This window comes from Amphiura filiformis, chromosome 12 (assembly GCF_039555335.1).
Source record: "Amphiura filiformis chromosome 12, Afil_fr2py, whole genome shotgun sequence".
Classification (NCBI taxonomy): Eukaryota; Metazoa; Echinodermata; class Ophiuroidea; order Amphilepidida; family Amphiuridae; genus Amphiura; species Amphiura filiformis.
Genome location: NC_092639.1, coordinates 64610306 through 64636262, shown reverse-complemented (window position 1 = coordinate 64636262; position 25957 = coordinate 64610306). Strand labels below are relative to the sequence as shown.

At 37.0% G+C, this 25957-nt stretch overlaps 1 protein-coding gene across 1 annotated transcript in view; it reads right to left on the bottom strand.

Moving 5' to 3' along the window:
• Window positions 1–25957, bottom strand: part of LOC140166573 (contactin-3-like) — a 177565-nt gene that overhangs the window by 54896 nt on the left and 96712 nt on the right. The window contains 4 exon segments of the mRNA XM_072190069.1: window positions 1282–1455; window positions 8852–8986; window positions 9346–9530; window positions 12475–12598. Of these exon segments, the coding sequence (XP_072046170.1) occupies window positions 1282–1455; window positions 8852–8986; window positions 9346–9530; window positions 12475–12598 (618 nt within the window).

Genomic DNA, 25957 nt, shown 5'->3' with positions numbered 1-25957 from the left:
CCCCTGGCAATTTTTTTGCCTATTTTTTGCATTTTTCTCAAAAAATTATAGCGCATGGTGACAAGTAAGATATTTATATTATAGGGGCAATGACTACAACTACTGCACTGTAAATTCAGCAACTCAAGGCAAGTAGTTATTGATCAAATATTGGTTTTCCCTCATTTTTGACTGTAACTCCACAACTGTTGTCTGTGCTGAAATAAAATTTACAGTGCAGTAGTTGTAGTCCTTGCCCCTATAATATACATATCTTACTTGTCACCAATGCGCTATAATTTTTGAGAAAAATGCAAAAATAGGCACAAAATTTGTCAGGGACGTAGTACCCCCTTAACACTATACACTCCTTTTAACCCTAACTAAATTTCCTAACACTAACCCTAATCCTACCTTAACTGTATTGATAGGCTTTATTGTTTTATCTCCTTCACATTAAGTTTTGATGATGTCAAAATAATTGGATTACTACATCTGTTCAAAACATGGTTACGTATGAAATTACTGGACTAACGTAATCATGTCATGGATTTGTGTTCAGGAAATACATAATAGTAGTCCTAATTATGTAATTGTTATTCTATACTCATGTTATTTGTACCCATCGGGAAATGCAGCAATCAACCACAAAAGGCAGTACTTGCTGGTAATGAACATATCATATCTCCTGTAATTATGGGTATGTTTAAAGAGCAGATTTTTTTTTTATTAAAGTCATATTCCCCATACCATGTAAAAAGGCTGTGTCTATTATGTAATGTATTGACAGACACTGCAGTTTTGCTTTAGGAGCAAGCTTATTGAAAAGTATTATTTCCAATGTCAAAACCACAGACGAGAAAATCTACAGACCATCCACCAACAGGCGCAGTCCCAATGCTTTGTACACTGTGAATTCTTGCATATTCATGAGGGCAGAGCAGTCTAACAAATCATGCCAGCGTTGTGTGTGTTCACATTACGCAATAGAGCATTGTGCACCTTCGCGCTCATGTAAAGATATGAGGCATGTACATAGCAGCTTTGTCTCGATCCTCATTAACAGGTGACTCTGGGACTTTGCCTGTTGGTGGTTGGTCTGTATATTTTCTTGTCTGTGGTCAAAACTCATTATCTAATATGTTATTTGCTTGTAGATATTGCAATCATAATCAGGCTTGGGGACACTCTGATTCAATAAACCATACTTCCCATGTAAAAACAAAGATATTTCTTCACAGATACCACCTTGTTACTTGGGATGACAGTGATATGTACTTTACATCCTAGCTGGCTACTTACGTCCAGGAAGGGTGACCTGTTCTATATAAGCGGTATAGTTTCCCCACTGTCTCTGCTCATTATATAAGGTTGCTCCACATACCCGCAGTAAGTATGTGGTGAGTGGCTGTAGGTCCGTCACAGTGACATCAATGGTGTATTGGTCATTGGCCGCTACTTCTATACTGGCATAATCTGCATTAAACAAAATCAAAAACTAATGTTAAATGTGGTCACTCGGTTTTTTTATATGGTGTGTTGTGCCTTATATTCATGCATTCATTTGATGCCAAGTTTTTAGTTGCATTGCTCCACTGATATGTATATTACAAGCACAAATGTGTGTCACAATAGCCCATAGAACAAATAAGGAATTTTTTTGCAGGGGGCATTTGAGGGGCAAAGTGAATTTCAGAGGGGCAAAATCAACAAATTTTGCACAAAATTGATGCAAAAAGTGTTGTTTTGTGTAATTTGGGTTTTTTCCCTTACAAGTGGGAGAAAACTGGGGGGGGGGGGGTAAGAAAAAATATTGAGAGGGAATTCCCCCTTGCCTCCCTCTGACTATGGGGATGAGGCTTACCATGAAAGGAAACACATCTCAGGCCTAAACTGTTACTGGGGTCATGAAATAAATGCAAATTACACTTCTTTGTATGCCAAAATGTTAAAAGTGTGGAATGTGGCTGTCAACTATGTTACCCTTAGTCTGTGAATTAAAGAATATAGAGTTAATGTATGTATGAATATATCAAAACAGGGAGAATCATTTCTGTAGTTTCAAAAACATTCCAGTAAACAAAAATCATGTTTAATATGGCCCATAAACAAATCTCTTTTACCTGTATATAAAAAATTTCTGGAGAATTATCAAAAGCAATAACTACCTTCCAATGGGTCACACAAAATGGGCTATTTCATTTCAAATCCATACTCCCCCTGTGGAAGATTTTGGAAATATCTTCCACAGGGGGAGTATGGATTTCAAATGGAAAAAACACATTAGGCAGGTCCATTAGAAACTCATTTTCCCTCTGTAGAAAATTCAATTTGAAATTTTTTGCAGAGGGTGTATAAAATTCAAATGGAGCTGCCTATAAATGTATTCATTCCATTTGAATTCAATACTCCCCCTGTGGAAGATATTTCCAAAATCTTCGACAGGGGTAGTATAGATTTTAAATGGAATAGCCCAATGTTGATAGGTTATAGCATCTTTGAAATTTTGACTAACCTATACATTTCAAAGTGGAAACATTCAGAGAATTATCCTCTTCCTCTAATTCCTAGTTTTCTAATCCAAGTCTACTTATAGCTCAGTTAACCTAGTTACTTCCCAAAACTCATATCATAAGAATAGGACCAAACACAACTACTAGAGATTATTGGATTTCAGCAAGTACACATTTCTTAAGTCCATAATCTCTGCTAATCTTCTACAAGTTAGAACTACTTTTCCTTACTGACGGATCCTTGGGATACATGTCATTGGATTGATGGGAAGTGGATTGAAAGTGCAGTTTCAAAGTTTCATCTCGGCGAGAAGGCATGTAAGTATACACCAGCGCAAATGAGCAAATGCTTGCGATTTGATGCTGCACCAAATGATACATGTGCAATAATGTCACTAAACTCACAGAAAAATACTATAATTGCTAGCACCAGCTGGGTTGCCACATGTCAAAGTTAAAATCACCAAAGACTCACCCAAATTGTTCAGTTAACCATTGGTTTCTATAGGACATGCAACTACTGAAAATGTCAAAAAGTCACCCAATTTTGTTCTCTACCATTAATTTCTATGGGACAGGAAATGGTCCAAAGTTGCAGTGAAAATCTTCGAAAGTTGCACTATTGAGCTAACAAGTTGCAGAATTGGTTATACTTCCCACGCTTTGATCATAATAACACAACCAAAATAAACTCTCAAGGATTATTTGAATCCAACAAGTACACATTCATAAGCCCCATAATCCATTCTAATCTTATATAAGTTAAAACTGCTTTTACTGACGGATCCTTTGGATGTATGTCACTGGATCCATAGGAAATGGATAAAGTGCAACTTCAAACCATAGACGGTAACTGCTAGTACCAGAGTTGCCCATTAAGGTAACTCCATTTGAAATTCACACTCCCTGTATGGAAGATTAAGTCACATCTACCATAGGGGGTGTATGGATTTCAACTGAAATAGCCCAATACTTTCTATGAATCCCTAGATAACATTTGTAACTCAATTTTGTAATTAAACTTTCAATAACCTTCTACTTTCTTTGAAGATGCCCCTGCTTCTTATCTAAACGCCCCTGCTATGAATGTGCATAATTTGTCCAAAAAATTCCCAATACAATTTCATATTTACTGCCTCTCCATAAACCACAAAGGACTCATCACAGGAACAGTCAATTCTGTCCAGGCTACGGGATTGTTTTCACAACATCTTGACATTTCTAGGGGCTTAAAGGTATAAGCCTTAGGATGGGCAATATTTATATGGCTAAAATGAAACAAAACATCGTAGTTTGCCTAATAGATCCATCCAACTGATGATCTTAAGATTTTAAAGGGCATATAAACATCACATGCTTTTACCTCAGGTTGGACAGTCTTACACGGAAATTCGCCTAATTGTAATTTTTTCATCTATTTCTGGTGAAAACCATGACCAATTAATAAATTGATAGTCAAGAATGGTGCCCTTGTGCTATTAACATCTAATACTACATATCACAGTGTGCTATCTGCAAGGGATAATCCTTAGGATTTCTGGTCAAATTATAGATTTTGTTTTGATTCCGATTTTCAACTTTCTTAAATAACTTTAATCATACTTATAATAGAAAAGGTTTGCATAACCTTTTTGAAGTCATGCATGCTCCAAAAAGTCTTCTCGGGCATCTAAGCCTAACCTAATCTTAACCATATTAATTGAGATAAGGTATTCTAACCAACATCAATATATTTACACAGATGAACTCTCATCAGAGATACCACTTGGTGTTGTCAAAATTTCCTGAAAACATGGAAAATTCTGAAAATGTACCTGTCCCTATTCTTTTGCACAGAAAGGGTAGAGCAAAAATGTCCTGAAATTGGGTGATAATTTTTTTTTTTCAATTTCCTGAAATCAGGAAATTTCCTGTAAAGTGGCATCTGTATTCTACAGGGTGCTTGGAACGAGAAATTTTAGAGATTGTAATCTTTTATGCCAATGCCAATTTCTACAAGTAAGTCGGTTATATCAATCAAATCACCCATTGGGTTATTTCAGTTGAAATCCACACTACCCCTGTGGACGATTTTAGAAATATCCAGATGGAGTATGATTTTCAAATGAAATTGGTCAGGGTTAATCATTTTGAAACCCATACTCTCCCTGTATTTTGGCTTTACCTATATCTTTCACAACTGGTGTGGGTATTTCAATGGAAGTTACCCAACTGCCTATTGTATTCAAAACTCATACATGTACTCTCTGTGTGGAAGAATTTAGCTAAATCTTCCACAAATGGAAGTTACCCAATCATCAACTGTATTCAAAACCCATACTCCCTCTGTGAATGACTTGAGCTAAATCTTTCACAGGGGTAGTGTGGATTTTACATAGAATAGCCTATTGTGACTGCCATTCAAGTGATATAACTGGTGTACCCATAAAAGACAGCATAGCAATCCACAATCACTTCATTGTTTATCAATATAAATATTGATTCTATATCCCTAAGAGCATTTATATATACAGATGTACAAAGGTGGTTTGTCACACTGCTTGCAACTCAACTGTGTAAAAGCACTGACATTACTTCTAAACTCCAGGTGAAACCAAGCGCAAGGAATGATCAGGCAAAGTATCCCACAATTGACCAACTTTCTCCGTTCTCTTTTTAAGGTCAAATGCAATCCCCTGATACCAATGCATTTACTTCACGGAAATGTCCACTGCCTCCAGTTATGTACAAAAACAAGCTAAATATGTGACTGAATTTTGAGCGAAAAAACTGCAAACTCACAAATATGATGCTTATCTTTACTATGACATCAAGACATTAATAAGAAACATGAGTTGCAAGTGATGCATCCCAGGCATGCTATAAATAACACCTTGGTGAGGTGAATTTCACTTCAACCGTGTTCATATTTTGACAAGTGTCAATCCACTTGTCAAGCTATTAGCTAGGCCTGTTAATATTGGTATGATTTTACTCTGCAGATATGGGAGGTGGGATCTGCATTAAAATGCATTCCTGGGATCCATTTCAAAATATGATCTCCTCTTGGGCGTACCCACAGAATTAAAGAGAATCGGGACTCGACCGCCATCATGATACAGGCTTGGAGCAAAAATTGGACGTATTCGATTTCCCTCGGAATGTGCTTGAGGCATTCATTGTTATGCAAGTGAGACATGGATGAAGGGCGCATTTGAGAGACACACTTGATGTGACCTGCACACAAGTATACCAAGATGCTTCAGATGAGACGCAAAAAATTGTTTTTGTTTGTCTCCGCAAACCGTCAGCAAGGATTCGAATACCCCCAATTTTATCCCCATAGCTAACGCTGTGATTGTACGTGGCAGTGTAGGGAGTCCCCGTTCTACTTCTCTAATTCTGTGGGCATGCCAAAGACATAGCATCATGAGCGTCCTAGACACACATGTCTCGCGCAATGAGAGCCCTACACGCACTGTAATGCACTTACAAGAAAGAAACATGCTCACTATGGAATCATTTCCAGAATGCAGATTTGAGTGCTGTATAGACACTTCCTATTATGGATATGCATCCCAAGAGATGATGTGTTTTAATATGGATCCTGCTCTTGTATGGAGTCAGCCAATCAATCTTTTCCATCAATGATTTTTGAGGTTCTGTCATTATAGTGGCAAGGATGACCAGTGTCAAAATCCATGGACCTAAATACATGCTTTACTCAATAAAATGCATTGGAGTCACCCATTCAGGTAATCCCTTTTGAAATTATACACTCCCTGTGTAGAAAATTAAGGTCATGTCTCTCATAGGAGGTGTATGGATTTCAACTTGAATAGCCCATTTATCATGCCACATTTTATGTATGACCCTAAAACTTGTCGTTCATGTTAAAAGTTTTGTCAATTGTGACATGATCTGCTCCATGGGGGCCAAAGGAGGCATTTTTGAAAATTGAGGTACCATAATTATTACCTTGTAGAAACATTAGGCTATCATATACTGAAAAGGCCAATGGTCTAGCATACTTAGTTCTAAAGTTATGAGGTTTTGTGATGTGTATTTTCTTATGTATTTCATTGTTTTTTACTCCATATTTTTGCCTTTATCTCAGTTTCAAAATTGCCGCCTTTGGCCCCCATGGACCAGATCGTGTCACAATTAACTCATGCAATGCCCTATATTGATTTATCCACCTGTGCAGGGTGTCCCAATAACAGTGCCCCAAAAAAATTACAGATTACAGTTTTCCTTTATTTTGACAAATAGAATAGTATATGATTCACACGACATATTGCAACCTTCACATTGTATTATTGCAGAGACTATATGATCTTCCCTCCAGCCATAAATAGCCACCTTGAAACAAACAAGTGCATTATTACAGATTTCAAACCTGTTGAATTGAGACATTTCCTAAACCATTTTCCTGTGACGTCAAACACTAGATGCCATCCTAATACCCGATGTCCACCCCCATTGTTGACCTCATCAATGATCAAATCCACAGCACGTCTTTATCAAATTATGCATCTGAAGATGGCTTACAATTTGCATGAATCAGACAGATACAAGAATCAGTGACAGGTTTGGTTGAAGAGGTTGGACGCAAAATGTGATAAGGTTTCAAGCTGCCTAGTGTTACTTTTGCAAGGGCAAAAGTAGAGAACTTGTTAATTCTTTACTTTGTGATATATGGAAAAAAGGGAGCCCTTTAGAAAGGCATGGAAGAAAAAATACTAAAATCGTAGAAAATATATGCAACCTACTCTCACAAACTAAGCATAAAGTTGACAAATGTCTTTCAGAGACCATTCCAGATTTGAATTCCTTATAAAATAAGCTTTAAAAGCAGACTAATTTGCGTCTGATGTCAGGGCAAAGGTGCGGTGTGATTGGTTGCTGCACTGCGCAGTACAGTATTTTTGGTCTGGTTGACAAGACGTCACACGCACATTATAGTCTATATATCTACCTCCGAGTCACCAGCACTAGCTTTGAAGTTCAGCGTGTTCTGTGTTAGCTTAGCATTACTTGGTGCATATACATACTTTTACGTGTGCGATCAACATGCCGCATATGTACACGCAAGAAAACACACTAAACCAATGCAGCAGAAGCTGAACTTCAAAACTAGTGCTGGTGACTCAAGGTAGATATATAGACTATAGTCTTTTTAATTCTGTCTTGGATTATAGGGTTTTTTACTAGTTCAGTGTCGAGTGTACACCTCCATGGTTTACATACTGCATTAGTTTTTATCTAATTTCTATCTCTTGCCATAAAATACAAAAAAAAAACACAAGGCAGCCATTGTCTGTATCCCATTTTGCATCTTTACTCTTCATTTCACAGTAGTCTGGTCAGAGATTTGTCTCCATTTCCTCTACGATACACATCAACTCAGTAAACACAGGAACTAAGACAAACTACTCTATTTATATGGTCACTCAGTACTGTTCACACGGTGAGATGTAACTTGGCAATGAGACCACAGATTGCGTGTGAACGAATGAAATCACTGTCACATTTTTGAATTTAGCTTCCTATATTGGTACATATCAACAATGATGAGGAGGGTTTTGTTTCCCAACCCAAAACTAAGAAGTACATACATGTAAGACAGGTATAAATTAATTGTTTATGCTATTTGGACCAGGACTGTTTTTGGTGATAAATGAGCGGATACCACAAAGGGAATCCATAGAATGTAACAGTTGGAGAAGCTGTAAAGCTTTCATTATGGCCAATTCTAATGAAATCTTACTAAGTTACTAATCATTCATCACATAACAATCTGAGCTAAGATAGCATGGAAAGAATGTGCTTCTTCTTTAAACACCTTGCGGAACAGGAACAACACAACACCTTTCGGAACAGGAAAGACACACCTGTTTTATCTCCTACAATATCCAAGATGTCTGCTCCAAATGTGAACAACTAAAGTGTTAATGGGGCCTCAAATTACTGGGAAAATATCAACCATGTGTGGTGAGCATCTTTCTGTGGGCCAGCTTTTGACATGAATCATCTTGATTATGGACAAATCACATATACGCAGTACCAATGCTGCTACTGTACAGGACCCACCAGCAGTAGTACTACACTGGTAGCTGGTACTACTCTGGAACTGCACTGTTTAATACTACACTGGTATTCTCCTGGTACTGCAGGGTAAAAGCCAAGTACCTTGGCGACAGTGTACCTATGCAGCTGGCTGCAATAGGAATCTTGTAGTGCAGATACACAGCATTTGTTAATTTATAACAGATACTGGGTTTGGACTTAGAAGACGGATATTTTAAATATTTTTGAATTTTCTGCTCCTAAATTAAACAACTTTTTACAAGGGACAGCAGATCTCATAGGCTACTCACCATTTGTATTTTTCTTGAAGTATTCCACCACATATATCTCAATAGGACCACTCCTCCTCTCTGGGATTTCCCATTGTAACACTGCTGCTGTAGCGTTGAAACTCAGTACTTGGAAATTCCTAGGACTTGATGGACCTACATTGAGACAAAATTAGGATATCAAAGAAATTTCAATTAAAAATGTCTATTCATTTGCATTCATTTGTAATCACTAAATACTTGTATGCAATTTGCTCAAAATCAACTTTTTATTATAAAATCATCAGTGATTTGTACGAACAGAAAACCATAAAATTCATACAAATTCAGATTTTTGCATATTTGTAATAAGCATAGATATGTTCTAATGAACTGAACACATTGCATCACATTCCCCAATGCAACCTCCAAGACGTTTCTGCGCTAAGGCAGACTGAGAAAAGTTGATCCAACACTCTCTTATTTAAAAAAAATTACACTTTTGACAAAGAGTTTAAAATAGCAGATATCCTTACCTGTTACAGAAGGTGTAGATACCAACATCACATTACTAGGAGGTGAGGATCCTTTAGTGTTAACAGCCAGTACTTGGAATTCATATTCCTCATTCTCCTGTAAACCATGCGTTACATAGATCTGAGTACGCTTTGCCGTGTCAGCTGGTATGCTGTCTGCGTAGGTTATCCAGGTAGTGGTTTGTCTGTAAGAAATAGCAAAGTCAGGGATTTGAAAGTTTTATCTTGAAGCCTTTACTTTTTTTTTCTTCAGAAAACATGACTGTATGATAAATACATCTAGGATTTTTAAAAATGCCCTTTTGGCATTAACTGAACAATTTCAGTATGTTTAGAGCTGCAATTGTAATATTGTAATTTTTCTCCAAGAAAAACATAGCTTCTTCAAAATAATATTTTCCTTAGCATGTTCCCTGGGAATTGTCAGAATGGGCTAAGAGTCTTGCACATGTATGCACACTCTATGATGTTGGACAAAATAAAGAATACCCTTCGCACCCTAACAATAATATCCTTAACCCTAAATTCTAATCCAATCTTAACCCTAATCTTAATCCAATCTTAACTCTAAAACCCTAACCCAAACCTAAAATCCTATCATAAACATAATTTTAAATCCATGAGACACAGGTACAGAGTGTATTCTATAGCTAGATATATGTGGAAGAGGTCCAACTTGTTCACACTCAAAGAACCAGATGCATTGTTTATATCAAATATTTCATTGTACTACTTAGTATCTTAGAATAACTCATGCTGAAAAGAACTATACTTGGTAAGCTTAGGCTATTCTTCAAAGAATCGGATCTAACAATAATATGTTATCGCCAATGTTAATCTTGTATTAAAGGAAATCCCAGCCTATATGGTAGGCCAAGTCCCTTGGGATGGCAAGACTTACACTATCATACAAGCATGGCACAACCTGTGTTAATCCAGGCTGTGCTATTCTGGAGCCTGTGAGCTAGGTAGCCCTCAGGTACTGGAACAATGCTTATTTTTGAAGGAGCTAATTTTTGCAATTTTTTGCATAATATTTTAAAATCTGAAAATTATACAAATTATTTTTCAAGGTAAATATGTCTTAGAATGCAAAAAGTTTCAAAATTCTATAACAAAATTATATTACATGGGGTATAAATAAAGTCTGCACAAAAAGTAACTCAGCTGTTATAAATACGCCTATAGATTCAGAACTAATAATTGTTTTCACAATATTTCAACATAGCGAGAAGGATGATTTATTTACACGCATTTTGATACTCCATTCGTCAAATGTCGTTCAATATTAACAACACAGGAGTGCTTTTACAGAAAAATACCCGAATTTAAAAGTTGCAGTTTACAGCGATCAATGGTTATAATGCCAGCACTGTAAACACGTAAAGCCCGCCATTATCTTCGGGCTTACTTCAAATCAATACAAATAACTGCAACTTTTAAATTGGGGTAATTTTCTTTCAAAACACTGCTGTATTGTCAATATTGAACAAAATTGGATAAATGGGGTATCAAAATGCGCGTAAATAAATCATCCTTCTTTTTATGTTGAAATATTGTGAAAACAGTTATTAGTTCTGAATCTATAGGCGTATTTATAACAGCTGAGTTACTTTTTGTGCAGACTTTAGTATCAAGAGTTGAAATCATTTTAGAAATAATACTGCAAGTATATGCGTCCTATGTTCAGAGAAACAGTGAGAAGAGCTCAACAAGTTTAAAAACCAACAGACACTGTCACAATATTTATCCAAAAACAAGTGACCCCTTGAAGCTATGGTCAGTTTGATCCCTACAAGGTTGAGTCACTGCTTAATGCTCTGCGTATAGCTAGCCATGCGCTTCAACGGAAAAAAGTTCAAGTTTTGAAATATTTTCTCAAAATATCAAGAGCTATCTTAAGAACTACTTAACCAATACTAGGCTTGTTTGTACTCATTTTAATGCATTTTTCATGCTGATTCCAAATATGGTCATGCAAATTTACATTTCTGAATTTTTTGCATTTCTAAATTTTTTTGAAACTTGTCGTCTGCAGTCGACACCCGCGTGAAGAGAATTAAGATCACTCAGGACTGCTTGCTTGATTGTTGAAATTCATCCAAGGTCAAGAATGTCAACTTCTACTGACCAACCAGGTTATTATAATAATAGTTAAGGGTATGTTTTCATATATCTGCAGGTCTTGGTTTCCAAACAACCTGCAGATGTGTTGATCATTTGGCATTCATCGTTCACTGATTAGTAATCCAGTACACTTGAACATGTCCAAAAAAGGGCCTGTAGAATCATTTTCGGTGTTGATTATATTTCTTAAGATAATGCAGTGTTTGTAACCTAGGCTATCTCTCTGCCAGAAGGGAGCAACACTCGCTTAAAGTTTGCGCAGTCGCTTGCTAAATCAGAGCGTACCAACATGTTGCTCCTTCCCAGTAGAAGAGAAGTCTGTGGAAGACAACTGAGAAAAAGTACAGCCAATATCTCTAAATAGCATGCGCACAAAAGCAGATTTGCCAAAAGCTCCATTCCCTGCTGAATCAGTAGTAGCTTTTGAGTTGGTGGCTTCCTTTGTGCTCTTTTGCATCTCTCTGAGCTGTCTTCCATGCCAAGTTGCCCTTTTCCATATTTTTGTGTTAAGTGTATTTTGTTTCTTCCATAATATTTGTTGTGTTTCTTGTATACTATAATTCGGCTGTTTGGCAATGTTTTACAGGTTAATAAAAGCATATCAAATCATATCATATCATATCATATCATATCATATCATATCATATCATATCATATCATAATTATGATCTTTCTGATCTAATGACTCCCCAAATTAATACAGAAGAAAAGACATAATCCATTGGGACACATTTTCCCTATTCGACCAGCTAAAAGAAAGTTGCTTTATATCAAAAGAAAGAGATATTCTCGACCAGCAACTGGCTATAGCAGCAGCAAGAGTGTTCACTTTAAAAATGAAGGAATTGGGGAAAATGAAAAGGCTGTTAAGTTGAAGTTCTGTACCAACTTGTGTTCTGAGCCAACTCTAGCTATATTTATATCGTTTTATGTTGATATTTTTCATGAAAACTTTACCAAACCTATTTACCTGCTCTGTGAATGCCATCATTACTCACTCACCTTAATCTGTATTGTATTTGGAACTGTGTTGAGTCTGCCCTATCGCCACCGGCAACCCACCGGATCTGAATGGATGTCGCTGACACAGGAACAGCCTCTAGGATTGCTGGCTGACCAGGAATGTCTGAATGGACAAGAAGGAAAATATATGTAAACAATAACTTAGATATCAATGTACGTGTAAGATCCCTCGTTGACCAATGCCTGAATGTATGGACGGCCAGGGAGGAAAAATATATGTAAACAATAACATAGATATTAATGTATGTGTAGGATCCCTGGTTGACCAGGAATGTCTGGATGAATGCATGGACTGGAAGGGAAATATATGTAAACAATAATCAATAACATTGTTACCAATAAATATGTAGGATCCCTAGTTGATCAGGAATGTCTGAATAAACGGACAGTTTGTCTGACTTAATGGACACTGTCCATTGGACAGTCAGGAAGGAAAATATATGCAAACAATAACATTGATATCAACATAATATGCAGGCCATAATTCTCTGGGGATTTTTTCAAGAACAAATGAAATACAAAAGCATTGTTTTGACTGAGGAGGTTCATCTCAGTTTGGGAAAGTAGGGCTGTTTTTATTCCAGAATTACTGACATTTCAATGAATACAAAATACTTTTTCACTCATATTCTTGAATACTTTTTCATTCAGATATTTACTAATATACTTGTTATTGGAAAGCATATCAATCCCATTTGCAATACTCTCTACAATGGTATACATTGTCATCCTACCAGAAGATTGCAGAACACATAGACTAATGATACTACAAAATGTACATAATCATCATCACATCAGGGATCCATTTCTCACAACATTACAGAAATGGCAAAATCCATCAAACTTATGATAAATTATAAAGCCCATTTCATGGGGAGGGTTACGTCACTGATCAGCTATTCCAGTTGAAATCCATACACCCTCTATGGAAGATATAACCTTGATCCATTTCAAATGGCATTATCCATTCAGGTAACCCATTTGATATTCACACTCACTTATCGTGGAAGGTTAAGAACATGTCTTCTAGAGGGGGTGTATGGATCTCAACTAGAATAGCCCATAGTGTTACATAGTGCGTAAAAACAAACCTGGTCCATTTTTATTGAAAATGTATGCTACAATCAAACATCAAACAAAGAAGAATTGGGCTATTCCAGTTGAAATCCATACTACCCCTGTGGAAGATTTAGCTAAAGTCTGCCATATTGGGAGTATGCATTTTGAATAGAATAGACAGTTGGGTAACTTCCATTTGAAATACTCACTCCAGCTATGGAAGATATAGGTAAAGCCATTATACAGGGGGGAGTATGGGTTTCAAAATGATAAACCATCACCAATTACATTTGAAAAACATACTCCCCATGTGGAAGATATTTCCAAATCTTCCACAGGGGTAGTGTGGATTTTAACTGGAATAGCCTATTGCATCTCTAATACAGTATTTACAGAAAGATATTTCCATCTCAATGCAAAGCAACTCTTCCTCACATCAAGTTCTTCAGATTGAAAGTAATTCATTCTTCCGTTCAAAAGAACATAACAGTTCTTTGCTCCAAGGAATCCCATGCACCCATACATTCAGCAGAACACTTAGTAGTTTCATATTAGCCTAAGGCGTTATGGGACTATACAGGAAAGTCTGCTTCACAACAATTAGACAAGAAAGATAAGACACCAATCCAATAAAACGCTCTGCCTTCTTACCATGCAAGCATCACTAAACCTGTTAGAACAGGATGCACAGCCCTAGGCTAATAACTGACATTGTGTCACAATGCAAAACTGTCATTTAAAATCACAACTGTCTGCACATTCCCAAAAATACATAGTACATAATTCAACTCCAACCTAGATGATTTTGAAGATTCATCATTTTACAGCACCAGGTAGTTCTACTTATAGGCCCCAAGAGTGTGCTCAAACCAAGCGTTGAAATTCTTTTCTTCTAAAATCAGCTGCAAAATTACACATTACAAATCAAGTTTGAGTGTGATGCCATGATTTTGAAGTACATATATGAATCATCATCATCAGTCGGCTGCGGAGCAGGCGAATACAAGCTTTCTCCAACTATTGTGATCTTGGGCAAGCGAAACAATTATGAATATTATCATATAAGTACAGGAAATATGAATTGCAATACAGACTGCAAAATAATTTAGGTATCACTTACACTGTATATCCTTAAGGGGGTACTACATCCCTGCCCAGTTTTGTGCCTATTTTTGCATTTTTCTCAAAAATTACAGCGCATTGGTAACAAGTAAGATACGTATATGATAGGGGCAAGGACTACAACTACTGCACTGGAAATTTTATTTGAGCATAGACAACAGTTGTGGAGTTACAGTCAAAAATGAGGGAAAACCACTATTTGATCAATAAATCAATAACTACTTGCCTTGTGTTGCCGAATTTCCAGTGCAGTAGTTGTAGTCCTTGCCCCTATAATATACATATCTTACTTGTCACCATTGTCTATAATTTTCGAGAAAAATGCGAAAATAGGCAAAAAATTGGCCAGGGGTGTAGTACCCCCTTAACAAAGGCTAATATGTCAAAATTAAACTAGCAGCCTACTGTATATAACCCTTCAGCTCTGATTTCAGACCTCATTTGATGAAATCAGTTGAGAAATGATGATCAAAAACCAAATTACAAGGAGGTAACAAAATCAAAAGTTGCGTTTAAATCAATGGAAAGCATGGCGGTAGTTGTCTTGTTTGACGGAGCAATCTGCAACTTTCAAATTGGCATCTTCCATGGGATTTTAGATCACCGCTTATTTCTTGACCAGTTTCAGTAGATGAGGTCATAAGTCTGAGCTAAAGGATGCAGCTTTGGGCGACTGCTTCTTATGTTATGATATATCTGTCTTTGTTTAGGATATACCGGGCTGAAAATAACTGGTACCTGAATTCTTTTGCTGTATGTATTTTGCACCCATTTTGAAAACTGTATTGCAAAAGGTACCTTTTTAGTGTATTGATATGCAAATTTCACTTGAATACAGATATATTTGAGCTCCAGTCTCATGATAAAAACTATTAAAATAGTTACATTAAAATCCAATAATAAATCAATGCAAATCAAGCAAATAGACGAGGAAGTCGTATAAGTAGTTCTTAGTTTTACTGGTTAGTTTCTTTAAACCAGAAGCAGGTAGAATGTTATGGGTGAAATAGTTTCTATATTCCACTGAGAATAAGTTAACAGTTTTAGATCTATGACAGCTGTCCATCTTAAATGCCTACAAGCATGATTTGACCAAGTCATCTATGATGGCATTATACTCTATTGTTGTGTTCACATTGTTGGACGAACGCCCGGTGGAACTTGGTCCGCGCAAGGTGCTGCGTAGGTGCTGCCAGGAGTAGTGGCAGTGTGAACGATGGTGAGCGTAAGTTCCGCCAGACGTACGTCCGGCGAGCTAGGTGTAACCTCCGCCAGACCTAAGTTGCAATGTAAACACTGCTACGCCTGGGATTTGGTATAAGTTTGACCATTTGTTGGTCAAAGAAATTACATATCGCGTGGTCGAAAAAGGTCACGAAAATGCTTGGTGGAACTGGTCGGCTTAGCACTAGGAGTATGCTAGGTGTGGACACACGGTAGCTAGGAGTAGGGACAATATTTGTGAAATTCTTATCAATGTTATAATTAGTATAAGTTTACACTGGGTGTAACTTCAAAATGTGAACACGACTTCTATCAATGTTTGATTTGGTAACTTTTGCAAAATTTGTTAAATGAGCTACTGCTGCTAAGTGTAGTTTTTGGTCAAAATCTTCAACAGCAAAATATCAAATTTCCTTTTTTATGTATTTTCTGAAGATTTTTTTCATTACTCTGTCGGTCCGTGTCACATCACTTCCAGTTGATGATGTTCGAGTGAAAACAAGTCCCTGATTCGATTTTTGTTGATGATTTCTGTCATTGGTGTTGTGTAAATTTCGATCGCAAATAGTCAGTGGAATCAAACAACCGTTTCTAAGTCTTCAGAGTGGAAGAAACTCACTTGATTTACCGTTAATATACTGTCACACTTAAAATTAAATTCCATGGTCGAGTGTCGTTTTTTTCCGAAATTGAATGTCACTCCAACAACATCGCTATGTAGCCTCCTTCACAGTCGGTTTCTGTTGTTCATAGCAAACCGTGAGCCACATGCAGTTTGGGCCCGAGACTAGAGATAGCCCTGATGTTGGACCGACAGAATATAAGAAAAGTTGTCTTCTTATTTACAGATGATAATTTGTTGATTGTTGCTAGATAAAATTGGGTTATTCCAGTTGAAATCCATACCCCCCAATGGAAGACATGACCTTAATCTTCCACAGGGAGTGTGAATTTCTAAAAGTGTTACCTGAATGGGTTACTTCATTTGAACATATAATAAGACCATTTCCTCCATAGAGGGCATATGTATTTCAACTGGAAGAGCCCAATTTTGTTATGCCATTTCAGCAAATAAGTCCAAAATTGTAAACTGATTTTGAGAAACAGCCCAAATAATCATTCTTGATATCATTTGATCAATTGCATATTTTTTGCAATAACATTTCCCCACAAAAAGAAAACACAAAAAAAATATAAAATAGATGATGAAACTACGTATAAACTAGACACTACAAGTCAACAGATGTGAATGAGTAATTCCATTCATTTCCTTACGGAAGAATCAGGGTTCCTGCAATCCTTAGCTAAATTACTGCTTATAATGCAGACTGATTGTGACTGGTGGTGAAGAGAGTTGGGAGTTGGTGGAACTGGTAGGGGAGTCAGTTGAGAGAGTAGGGGAGTCTGTGTGTAAGGTACACCAGTCAGTGAGGGGATGGGATATGGCACAATAGGGAATCAGGAAATAATAATGATGATGATGGATGATAAACATCATAAATTTTTTATTATTTTAAAGCGCAGTGATTTGTAGTGCGCTACACACAGGCACAACGCCTAGACGTTGATCCACAAGCCTCAGCACACTTTACAGGTTGTCGCTGACCACTACGGCCCCACATCATTCCATAAACCATTAAACAACAATTCAGGGACTTTGCTGCTTCAAGAGCGCACACCCTAGACATTCCACAAATAACCTTCGCAACCAGGAACAGCTCCCGAGTTTCGTACAGGTTACAACGAGACAAATTAGCAGTAAGTTCCTTGTCCAGGGAATTTCAAGCTAACTCAATTTTTCCACGAGAGCGTATTAGGCACCGCCAGGGTTCGAACCATAACCTCTCGCACCATAGTCGAACGCCTTATCGATTGAGCTAACTTGACTTGATCAATACACATTTCATATTGATCCAATATAGGATGAACTATATGTGCATTAGACTACTTTGCAGTCTTGATATGCTCCGACTAGCCAACGATACACAAGTCAATCATAGCCACAAATCGCTTTACTGTACACCCACAGGGACAGATTTTCAACTCAAGGGGCGATTACTGGGGCCAGTGGTTTATAGCACCATCTATTAGTTGGATATTCAGTTTTGTTTACTATCAGATCCCACAAGTCGCGATCTTGCTGGTAGGATTTTTTTAAATGTCTAGACTGTGAAGAAGTCCATATGAGCATGAGTCAAACACCTATACAAAAATACAATCTGTCAAAGTGTACTCCCATGAGTTGCTCCTCGGGAGCTACTCCCTGCGTAGTATGTATTCCTTCACCTACATTTCAGTCTCCACTTCTCGCCTCATCTAGTACCTTGACGTTGCTTAGCTACTGTTAGTCAAAATGGTTGGCAGAATTGGCAAAGTGCTTTCTAATGGTTAGAATGGACTATTCTAGTTGAAATAAACACACCCCCTATGGGAGACATGACCTTAATCTCCTACAGAGGGGTGTATATTTCAAATGGTGTTGCCCATTTTAGGTAACCCCATTTGAAATTCACACTCCCTGTGTGGGTGATTAAGGTCATGTCGACCACAGGGGATGGATTTCAACTGAAATAGCCCGATTGGAGAAGATTCTTGCAGTGAAAAAAGTGACTGACTAAACCCTAACACCCATAAATACCACAGAATACCACGATAAAAACACCAGCGCATGCGTTAATCCCAGGGTCTGTGATATGACGCAATCACCCTAAGTGCTATATGCTCACGGAATCGCTGCCCCGTGCAGCATTACCCGTGTGGCTACCGGTCGGTGATCGTGTGCTTGGCATGCGGGGGTCGCAGGTTCAAATCCCGGAGGTGCCAAGTGACTTCTTTGTTCATCTTCTCTCCTTTTTTGTTTCTTCTATAACTTCGGATAGCAAAAAGCAGGGTTGGGTGTTAGTTTAAATGATATATTTGGTTATTTGGATTTTCTTATACATAATAATGTAGTAAAATAATGTGGGAAAGTTCAGAAACAGAAAGCAGAATTTCATATAGAGATAAATAAGATAGGGTAAAGGTGTCCCACCTTCATTCAGCAGCCTTTGACACAATTCAATCCCAATTATGTCATTCACCTGTTTCACACAGCTAATCTATCTCATGCCATTAATTGAGACTTCTTTCCACCTAAGGAAATGTAATGATCAAATAACACTCAAACTGGACTCACACATATCCGTCACTCCAATTTACTGTTCAAATACCTAGACGGGCCTTTGAATGCAATTCATGCTCTTTCTGTTTTCTTTCCAGTTCCATGCTATTTGTATAATTTATGTGTTATTTGGAAACCGGCGTTTAGCATCAAGTAATTAATTTCCTCTGAATGGACATTGACATTACCAGCTGGTATTTATAGAATAATGGCCACTCATGATGAAACTTTAATAGCAAACAAGAGGAGCTTTGTAATGGAAAATAAAACAGAATAAAAATTTGAACTAATAGCTATACAGACTGCAAAATAATTAAGGTACCAGTTATTTTTACCCTGAATATCTTTAACAAAGACAGATATGGAACCAGCAGCCTATAGCTGCAACTTTTAGCTCGGATTTGATTGAGACCTCATTTGTTGAAATCGGTCAAGAATTAAAGACATGCGCTATGGACCACAATGGCTTCATCCCAATGGCATAGATCAATAACCTCAATTAAACAATCATATGCAAAATTTGACCTCAAGTTGCAGGGTATGATTTTTTGTACCCACATTTTCAGAGGTCATTCAATGAATATACAAATGTATTAGCGTCAAAAAACTGTGCCTTGATTAGATGAGCATGTTGTGGATCCTAGTGATGGTGATCCCAAATGCCATATAAGATGTCAATTCAAAAGTTGCAGATTGCTCCATTGGATGCCCTATTGATTTGTACAAAAGCATTCTCAAATAAGAGAGGTAGCACCATGTTTTCCAAAAGAACATTAAAGTGCAGCGTTTATTCATTCCTTGTGGATTTTTTATCAACCTATAGTTAAATAAATGAGGTCTTAAATCAGAGCTCAAGGTTACAGATAATGGCTGCTGGCTTTATATGTCTTTGTTTAGGATATACAGGGGTAAACATAACTGGTACCTGAATTCTTTTGCAGTCTGTAGTTCAGAGCCACATCAAACAACATGACGGTTTTCATATTTCGTGCTTGTTTGTCACTTTACAGTTGCTCATGCTATCAATAGGATCCATAACATGCTCATCTAATCAGGGCACAGTTCTTTAACCCCAATACATTTGTACATTTAAAACTCATACTCTGCAACTTGAGGTCAAATTTTGCACTACGATTTTTAATTGAGGTTATTGAACTATGCCATTGGGATGAGGCCATTGTGGTCCATAGTGTATGCCCTCACAATTTGTAGCACATCAGGATCCAATGGAATTAATTGGGGTAGTTCTATACCAGGTTTGTTTTACCTTGAGTTTGGTAGTGACGTCAGTGTTATTATGTGTACCAATACTTCAATTTTGTACAATCTTCATTCATGTTTTAATTATTTACACGCTGTTGATGGTATAACCAGGAGAGGGAAAGGACAGCCAGTGTTTACTCAGAGATCATATGCCACAATTTTGGCTAAGTGAAAATAAGATTTTGGGCAAAAAAATTTGTACTTCCATATTACAATTAGTCATTTGGCACACCCAATTTCCAGAGTGTCAACACTGATACAGGTATTTATTATTTATATCAAGAGTGAGTCCATATTCTAGGACACAGTTTTAGTGCCCCTCCCTGCTAATTAACAAGTCTAGTTACTCTAATTCAGGTGTTTCACCAAACCCTGTCCTCCTTATAAAATGACTTATTACACATCTGTGAGGAAAAGCTCAATTTCCTTTCAAACCTGATAGTTTTACTCTTTCACAATATCAGTCGTTTCTTATTATTCATACTAATATGTCTGTTTTAGGGCCTTTTATTATTTCGCTGAAATGCTCACCCTAGCCCTTACCCTAATCTTAACCCCTCTCTCTAAATGTAAAAGAGTGAATTTTCACTCTTTCAAGGAGTTAAACGAAGGACAACCCGTTTTTGAGTGGAACACACTCTAAAACAAATGAAAGTACATTTTCTATTGGCAATATTCACTCTTTTGAGAGTATACAGACTACTTTTTTCAATACTTTTAGAGTGAAATTTTCCACTCAAAAAGGGGTTATCCATTTCACTCTCTCACTCTTTTTTCCACTCTTTCCACTCAGTGTATATTTAGAGAGCAAACCTACATGCTCTTAATGTATAAGAGTGAACAAAAAGAATTTATGCACTCTAAAACAAGTGAAAATCATTCCAAAAGAATGAAATTTTCACTCCAAACTCCAAAAGAGTAAAGTATCTACTCTTTAAGGAGTCATAAAGGGACAGCTCTTTTTATAGTGGTCCTTGAAATTTCACTCTTTTTTTGGGTGCATAAATACTCACTCTTTTGGTTCAGCCTTTTACAGTAACTCTAAAATTGACAAACCTGACCCTAATTCTAATGCCTAATTCTATCTAAACCCTAACCATGAAAATAGCACATCGGATTATTTCCATGCCATAACCCTCAAACTTAGCCTATTCTTCCACTTCCACTTCCACTTTCTACTCCATTTTCCACACAACTTTCCTTCTTTCTCCACAAAATTATTCTTTCACTTTATAGTTTCTACTCCATTTTCCACTCAACTTTCCTTCTTTCTCCACAAACTTAAATTATTTTTTCACTTTATAGTTTCTACTCCATTCTCCACTTAACTTTCCTTCTTTCTCCATAACTCCTTTGTTCCCTAAACAACTCTTTACCTGTTATTTCATTCAAACTTCTTTCCTACTTTATCTTCTTTCTTTTTTAAACTGTTTTATTACAAAAATAACTTATTTTAAACCACTTCCTTTTACGCTTGTCAGCTGAAAACGTGAAAGGAACAAAGCTGTTGAAAAGTGAGATAGCACATCAACTATGCGGTTTGCCATCAAGCAATGGATCGCTAACACTGCAAAGGTTACTTCAGTTCAAGCTTCCTCTTTCTACCTATTTCCCCAAATCTTCCACTATTTCATGGTAAATGGCAGATATATTTACCTGGTTATTTTTGCCATTACAGAATGATTTATGAATTGGATGTTTTTGTAACAAGCTGTTTCACTTGATATAAAGCCCTGTCTGTTGCAACCTGTCCAGGTTTCCTGAGCTTTGCAACTAACCATTACTGTTGCTATGCATAATATTATACGCTGTCGAATTCAACACTAATAATAGGTTAGTGATTGTTTGAAATCATCACTAAATAAGAGGAAGCAATGATAGAAAACAGAAGGGATTTCAATATTGAATAGATGAAACTCAGATTTGAACTAGACACAACACATAAAGAAAGTTCTCACTCCAATGATCCGTCATAAGTCTAAACCTGATTATGTGATAACAATTCGATTGAGGGCCGAGTGGTTAAGGCGTTGCACTGCCGGCGGGGAGATACGATCGACGAGGGTTCGAGCCTTGGGCTTGCCTTAGGTGAAAATTCTCTTCCCTCCCAAAAAGTTCCTATATGGTCGGGAATCCTTCAATTAAGTTCAGTAATTTAATTTCAGAATTTAATTGCTCCCATACACTGCTTACCACGTGCAGATATAGGTAGTGTATGTGCTTCATCCGTGATTCGGAAGTCACATAAAGCCGTTGGTCCCGTGTTCAGGAGGATTCATCCCTGTGCACGTTCAAGTGTCAGAGCTATTCGAAAAGAGAAGGGGGATCATCCCCGGTTTTGATATCTGCACTTAGTCCTAGGTTCCTGGATAAGTTGGCGTTTAATAGTAGGCCTACAGCTAAGTCTGAATCTGCCGACTCAACCAAGAAAGAAGAAGAAGATAGACTTGTTTGCAGCATCTTGTTAGCTCCAATTTGATACTACATTTGCTATCAAAAGCTATAAACTGACAAAGATTGATTCCAATATTTAACATTTGGTGCATTTTCAAAAGTTGCAAATCAAAAAGATCACACAAAACTGCTTGCCTGTTATAGACTATCCCAAGTACCTGTACAGAGTGTGATTTATTCAAGTGTTCATTTGAGATGCATGATTGAACCAGCATTTCTTGGAAGCAGACTTCGTATTGGCTGGTGCAATCGATATTACCTAGCGATCGTTTCATGATCATGCTATGCAATTTATCTTTGTGTCCTCCTGGTAATTTGCAACTTTTGAAAATGTACCAAATTTAATTTATTGGTATAAATCTTTGTCAATTTAGAGCTTTTGGCAGGAAATGTGGTATAAAATTAGAGCTAACAAGTTTATGCACATGACCATATTAATTAAATTGTCGTAACATAACCAGGTTTACACTTATGATGGGTCACTTGAGTGAGGACTTTGTGTTGTGTTTATAACACAGACAAGGAGCAACAGAACGGTTCAATACCACAAAAACATTGTGAAGGCACATTACTCTGGTGCAAAGGCTATTGGGGACTTTTGAAATGAATAAAACAATGGAGGCAAATTTTCAGTTGTAACCAAAGAGATTATACTAAAGAGTACCAACTCAAAATTGCACTGTGCGTAACACTATGGTAAATCTACCATCTTGTCGTTCATGGAGGGCAAATAGTGTACCTCTGGCATTTATTAATTAGAGCCCAAATTATGACAATAATGTAATTCTTTAAACTTCAGCATTAGATCTGCACCTGTAGCACTAATAAGTGTGCATTATTAGCACAATATGTTAGATGCAGAACTCATACAAGCAATCATATAGTTTACAGTGAGAATGGTGACACGCAAACATAGCAGGGTCGGTACAGCATGTGTCCCTTACGGACCAACCTAGGCAAACAAACAAACAAGTAAATGCCTTGGTTCTACCTCATTGGTTGTAACTTATTTATATTTCAAGCAGGAAGCAGGAGATATGCACTGTAACCAACTGGCCATGAGAGTTTCATGATTAGGCAAACTTGAAATTTGATATATTAGTGGTCATTCAACAGACTTCTGAAATTTTTGAACAGAACAACAGCCCACACTGTTTATGATAAATGATTTCTTTTGATGATTTTCTACACTGTTCGTCTCTGAAGATGCTGTGAATTGCATAAAATGGTCTAATACATTTGAAATCTATTGCCACACCAAGACTCTGGAATTCTAAGCAAATTCAACAGTTCAAATTATTCCCTTTCCAACTGGATTTTATAAAGGGCAACCATTTTACAGTGTAGTCTTCTACACGGGTGTGTGGATTATAAAATGGAATAACCTAGTACTTGGAAGTACTTGTTACCTGCTTAAGGTTATTAATTATTTTAAACTGTTGTGATTTGGTAGTTCACAGCATCTTACGAATGGTAGTGAGCTTTGGCAAAAACTGTATTGCTCAATTCATAGCAAGTGTGTAGAAGAATCAAAATATCACAGATATACTTGAGTTATGTTGTAAAGAGGGCTGAAACAACACCACTTTTGTAATACGTACATAACTCATTAACAACAATAAATTAAGCAAGTTTGCAAAGTATATGATTTGCAGAATGAACTTTTGCAAAACATCAAGGTGTTATTTTTCAATAATATATTGATCTAGATAATGAAAATCTATTTTTTTAGGTTGCTTCGACCAACAATACCTCGTCTACCCTTAAAATGGGTAAATGTAATGCTCCTTCACTAAGTTCACCATAGAAACACATTTTTTTCTTCTTATAATATCACAATAATATCGTCTACATTCTGCTTTGACTTTCAGATCAACAATTTTATTTCCAATATTTTCATGTTATCTTTCAGAGAACACATACACATTCTAAGCAAAAGCTTGAAACTGAATACCAATTCTTTAAATAGAACCACACTCTTTACATTTCAAAATCACATTTTATCTCTCCGTACAGGTAGATAATCTGCCTCCCACGCACCCCTCAATGCATCACTTTACAATCATGTCATGATACAACACTACATGCAATCATCAAACCTTTGAAATGATCTGCTTTTCTCCCTTACTTCATTCCTATCATGTCTTCCCAGCTCAAGATCGCATCTGAACCAAGGAAGTAGCGGATTAAAGCTGTAATGTCTTATGGGACTAGGCCAAAGTGACACCTTGCACATCGGTTGAGGAGGGGTAAACTACATATAGGAGGAGATAGCTAGATTACAGCTTCCCCCATTTTTTGTGCGAAGTAACTGCCTGGTTGTGTTATAAACTTCCTCAGCTTGAGGGGATTTGATATTGATAGAGGGAACTGCACCTGTTAGGTTGATTCTGCCAATTAACTTTTTGACCTAGAAAGAAGTATGAATACTTAATACAGTTTTCTCTGTTGCTAAACAAAATCATTTATTATGTCGGATGCTACATACAACTATTTGCCTAAATGGGCATCCCACACAAACCCCACATACACCTACTTACAAAGCACTGCAAATGAGGACCTACACCTTTTTCCTATCTAACCAAGGACTCTGCAAACACATAACTAGGCTTCAAACCATGAACCCACTTGAGTGTTTACTGTCCAAGCATTACTTGACTTAACACCGGTAAATGAGATGGTTTGGATGCAATTTTTTCATTGTTTGCAATACACTCTTTGGTAGATTGGGGAATCATGGACACCCTTGGTTGCTGGTTGTCCTCGTTACTCTGCTATTTTCAGATGTGCATCCTCGTTAGGATATCTTTACATGTACACCCCCACCCCTACACACACCCGCACACCCCTGCACACACCCTAACATATCTACATACCCACATGCAATATAGTTTTGTAGATACTTGAAGGGTGCAACTTTGAAAGTAATGGCTTACCATCTACAATCAAGAATGCCATCAGCCTGGACTCATTTAAGTCATTGATCAAAACTCACTTATTTCCTTAATTTTGCTGCCATTGCTTTCTGTATTTTTGAATTTTTTGGTTTTCTTTTCTCTTTGCGCCTTGAATCCCTAGTTTAAAAAATCAGATAAGAGCTTAATAATATGATTGACAACTTTTGTTATCACCATCACACCTTGCACATTCAGAGTTCTAAATAAATGAACACTGTCAAAA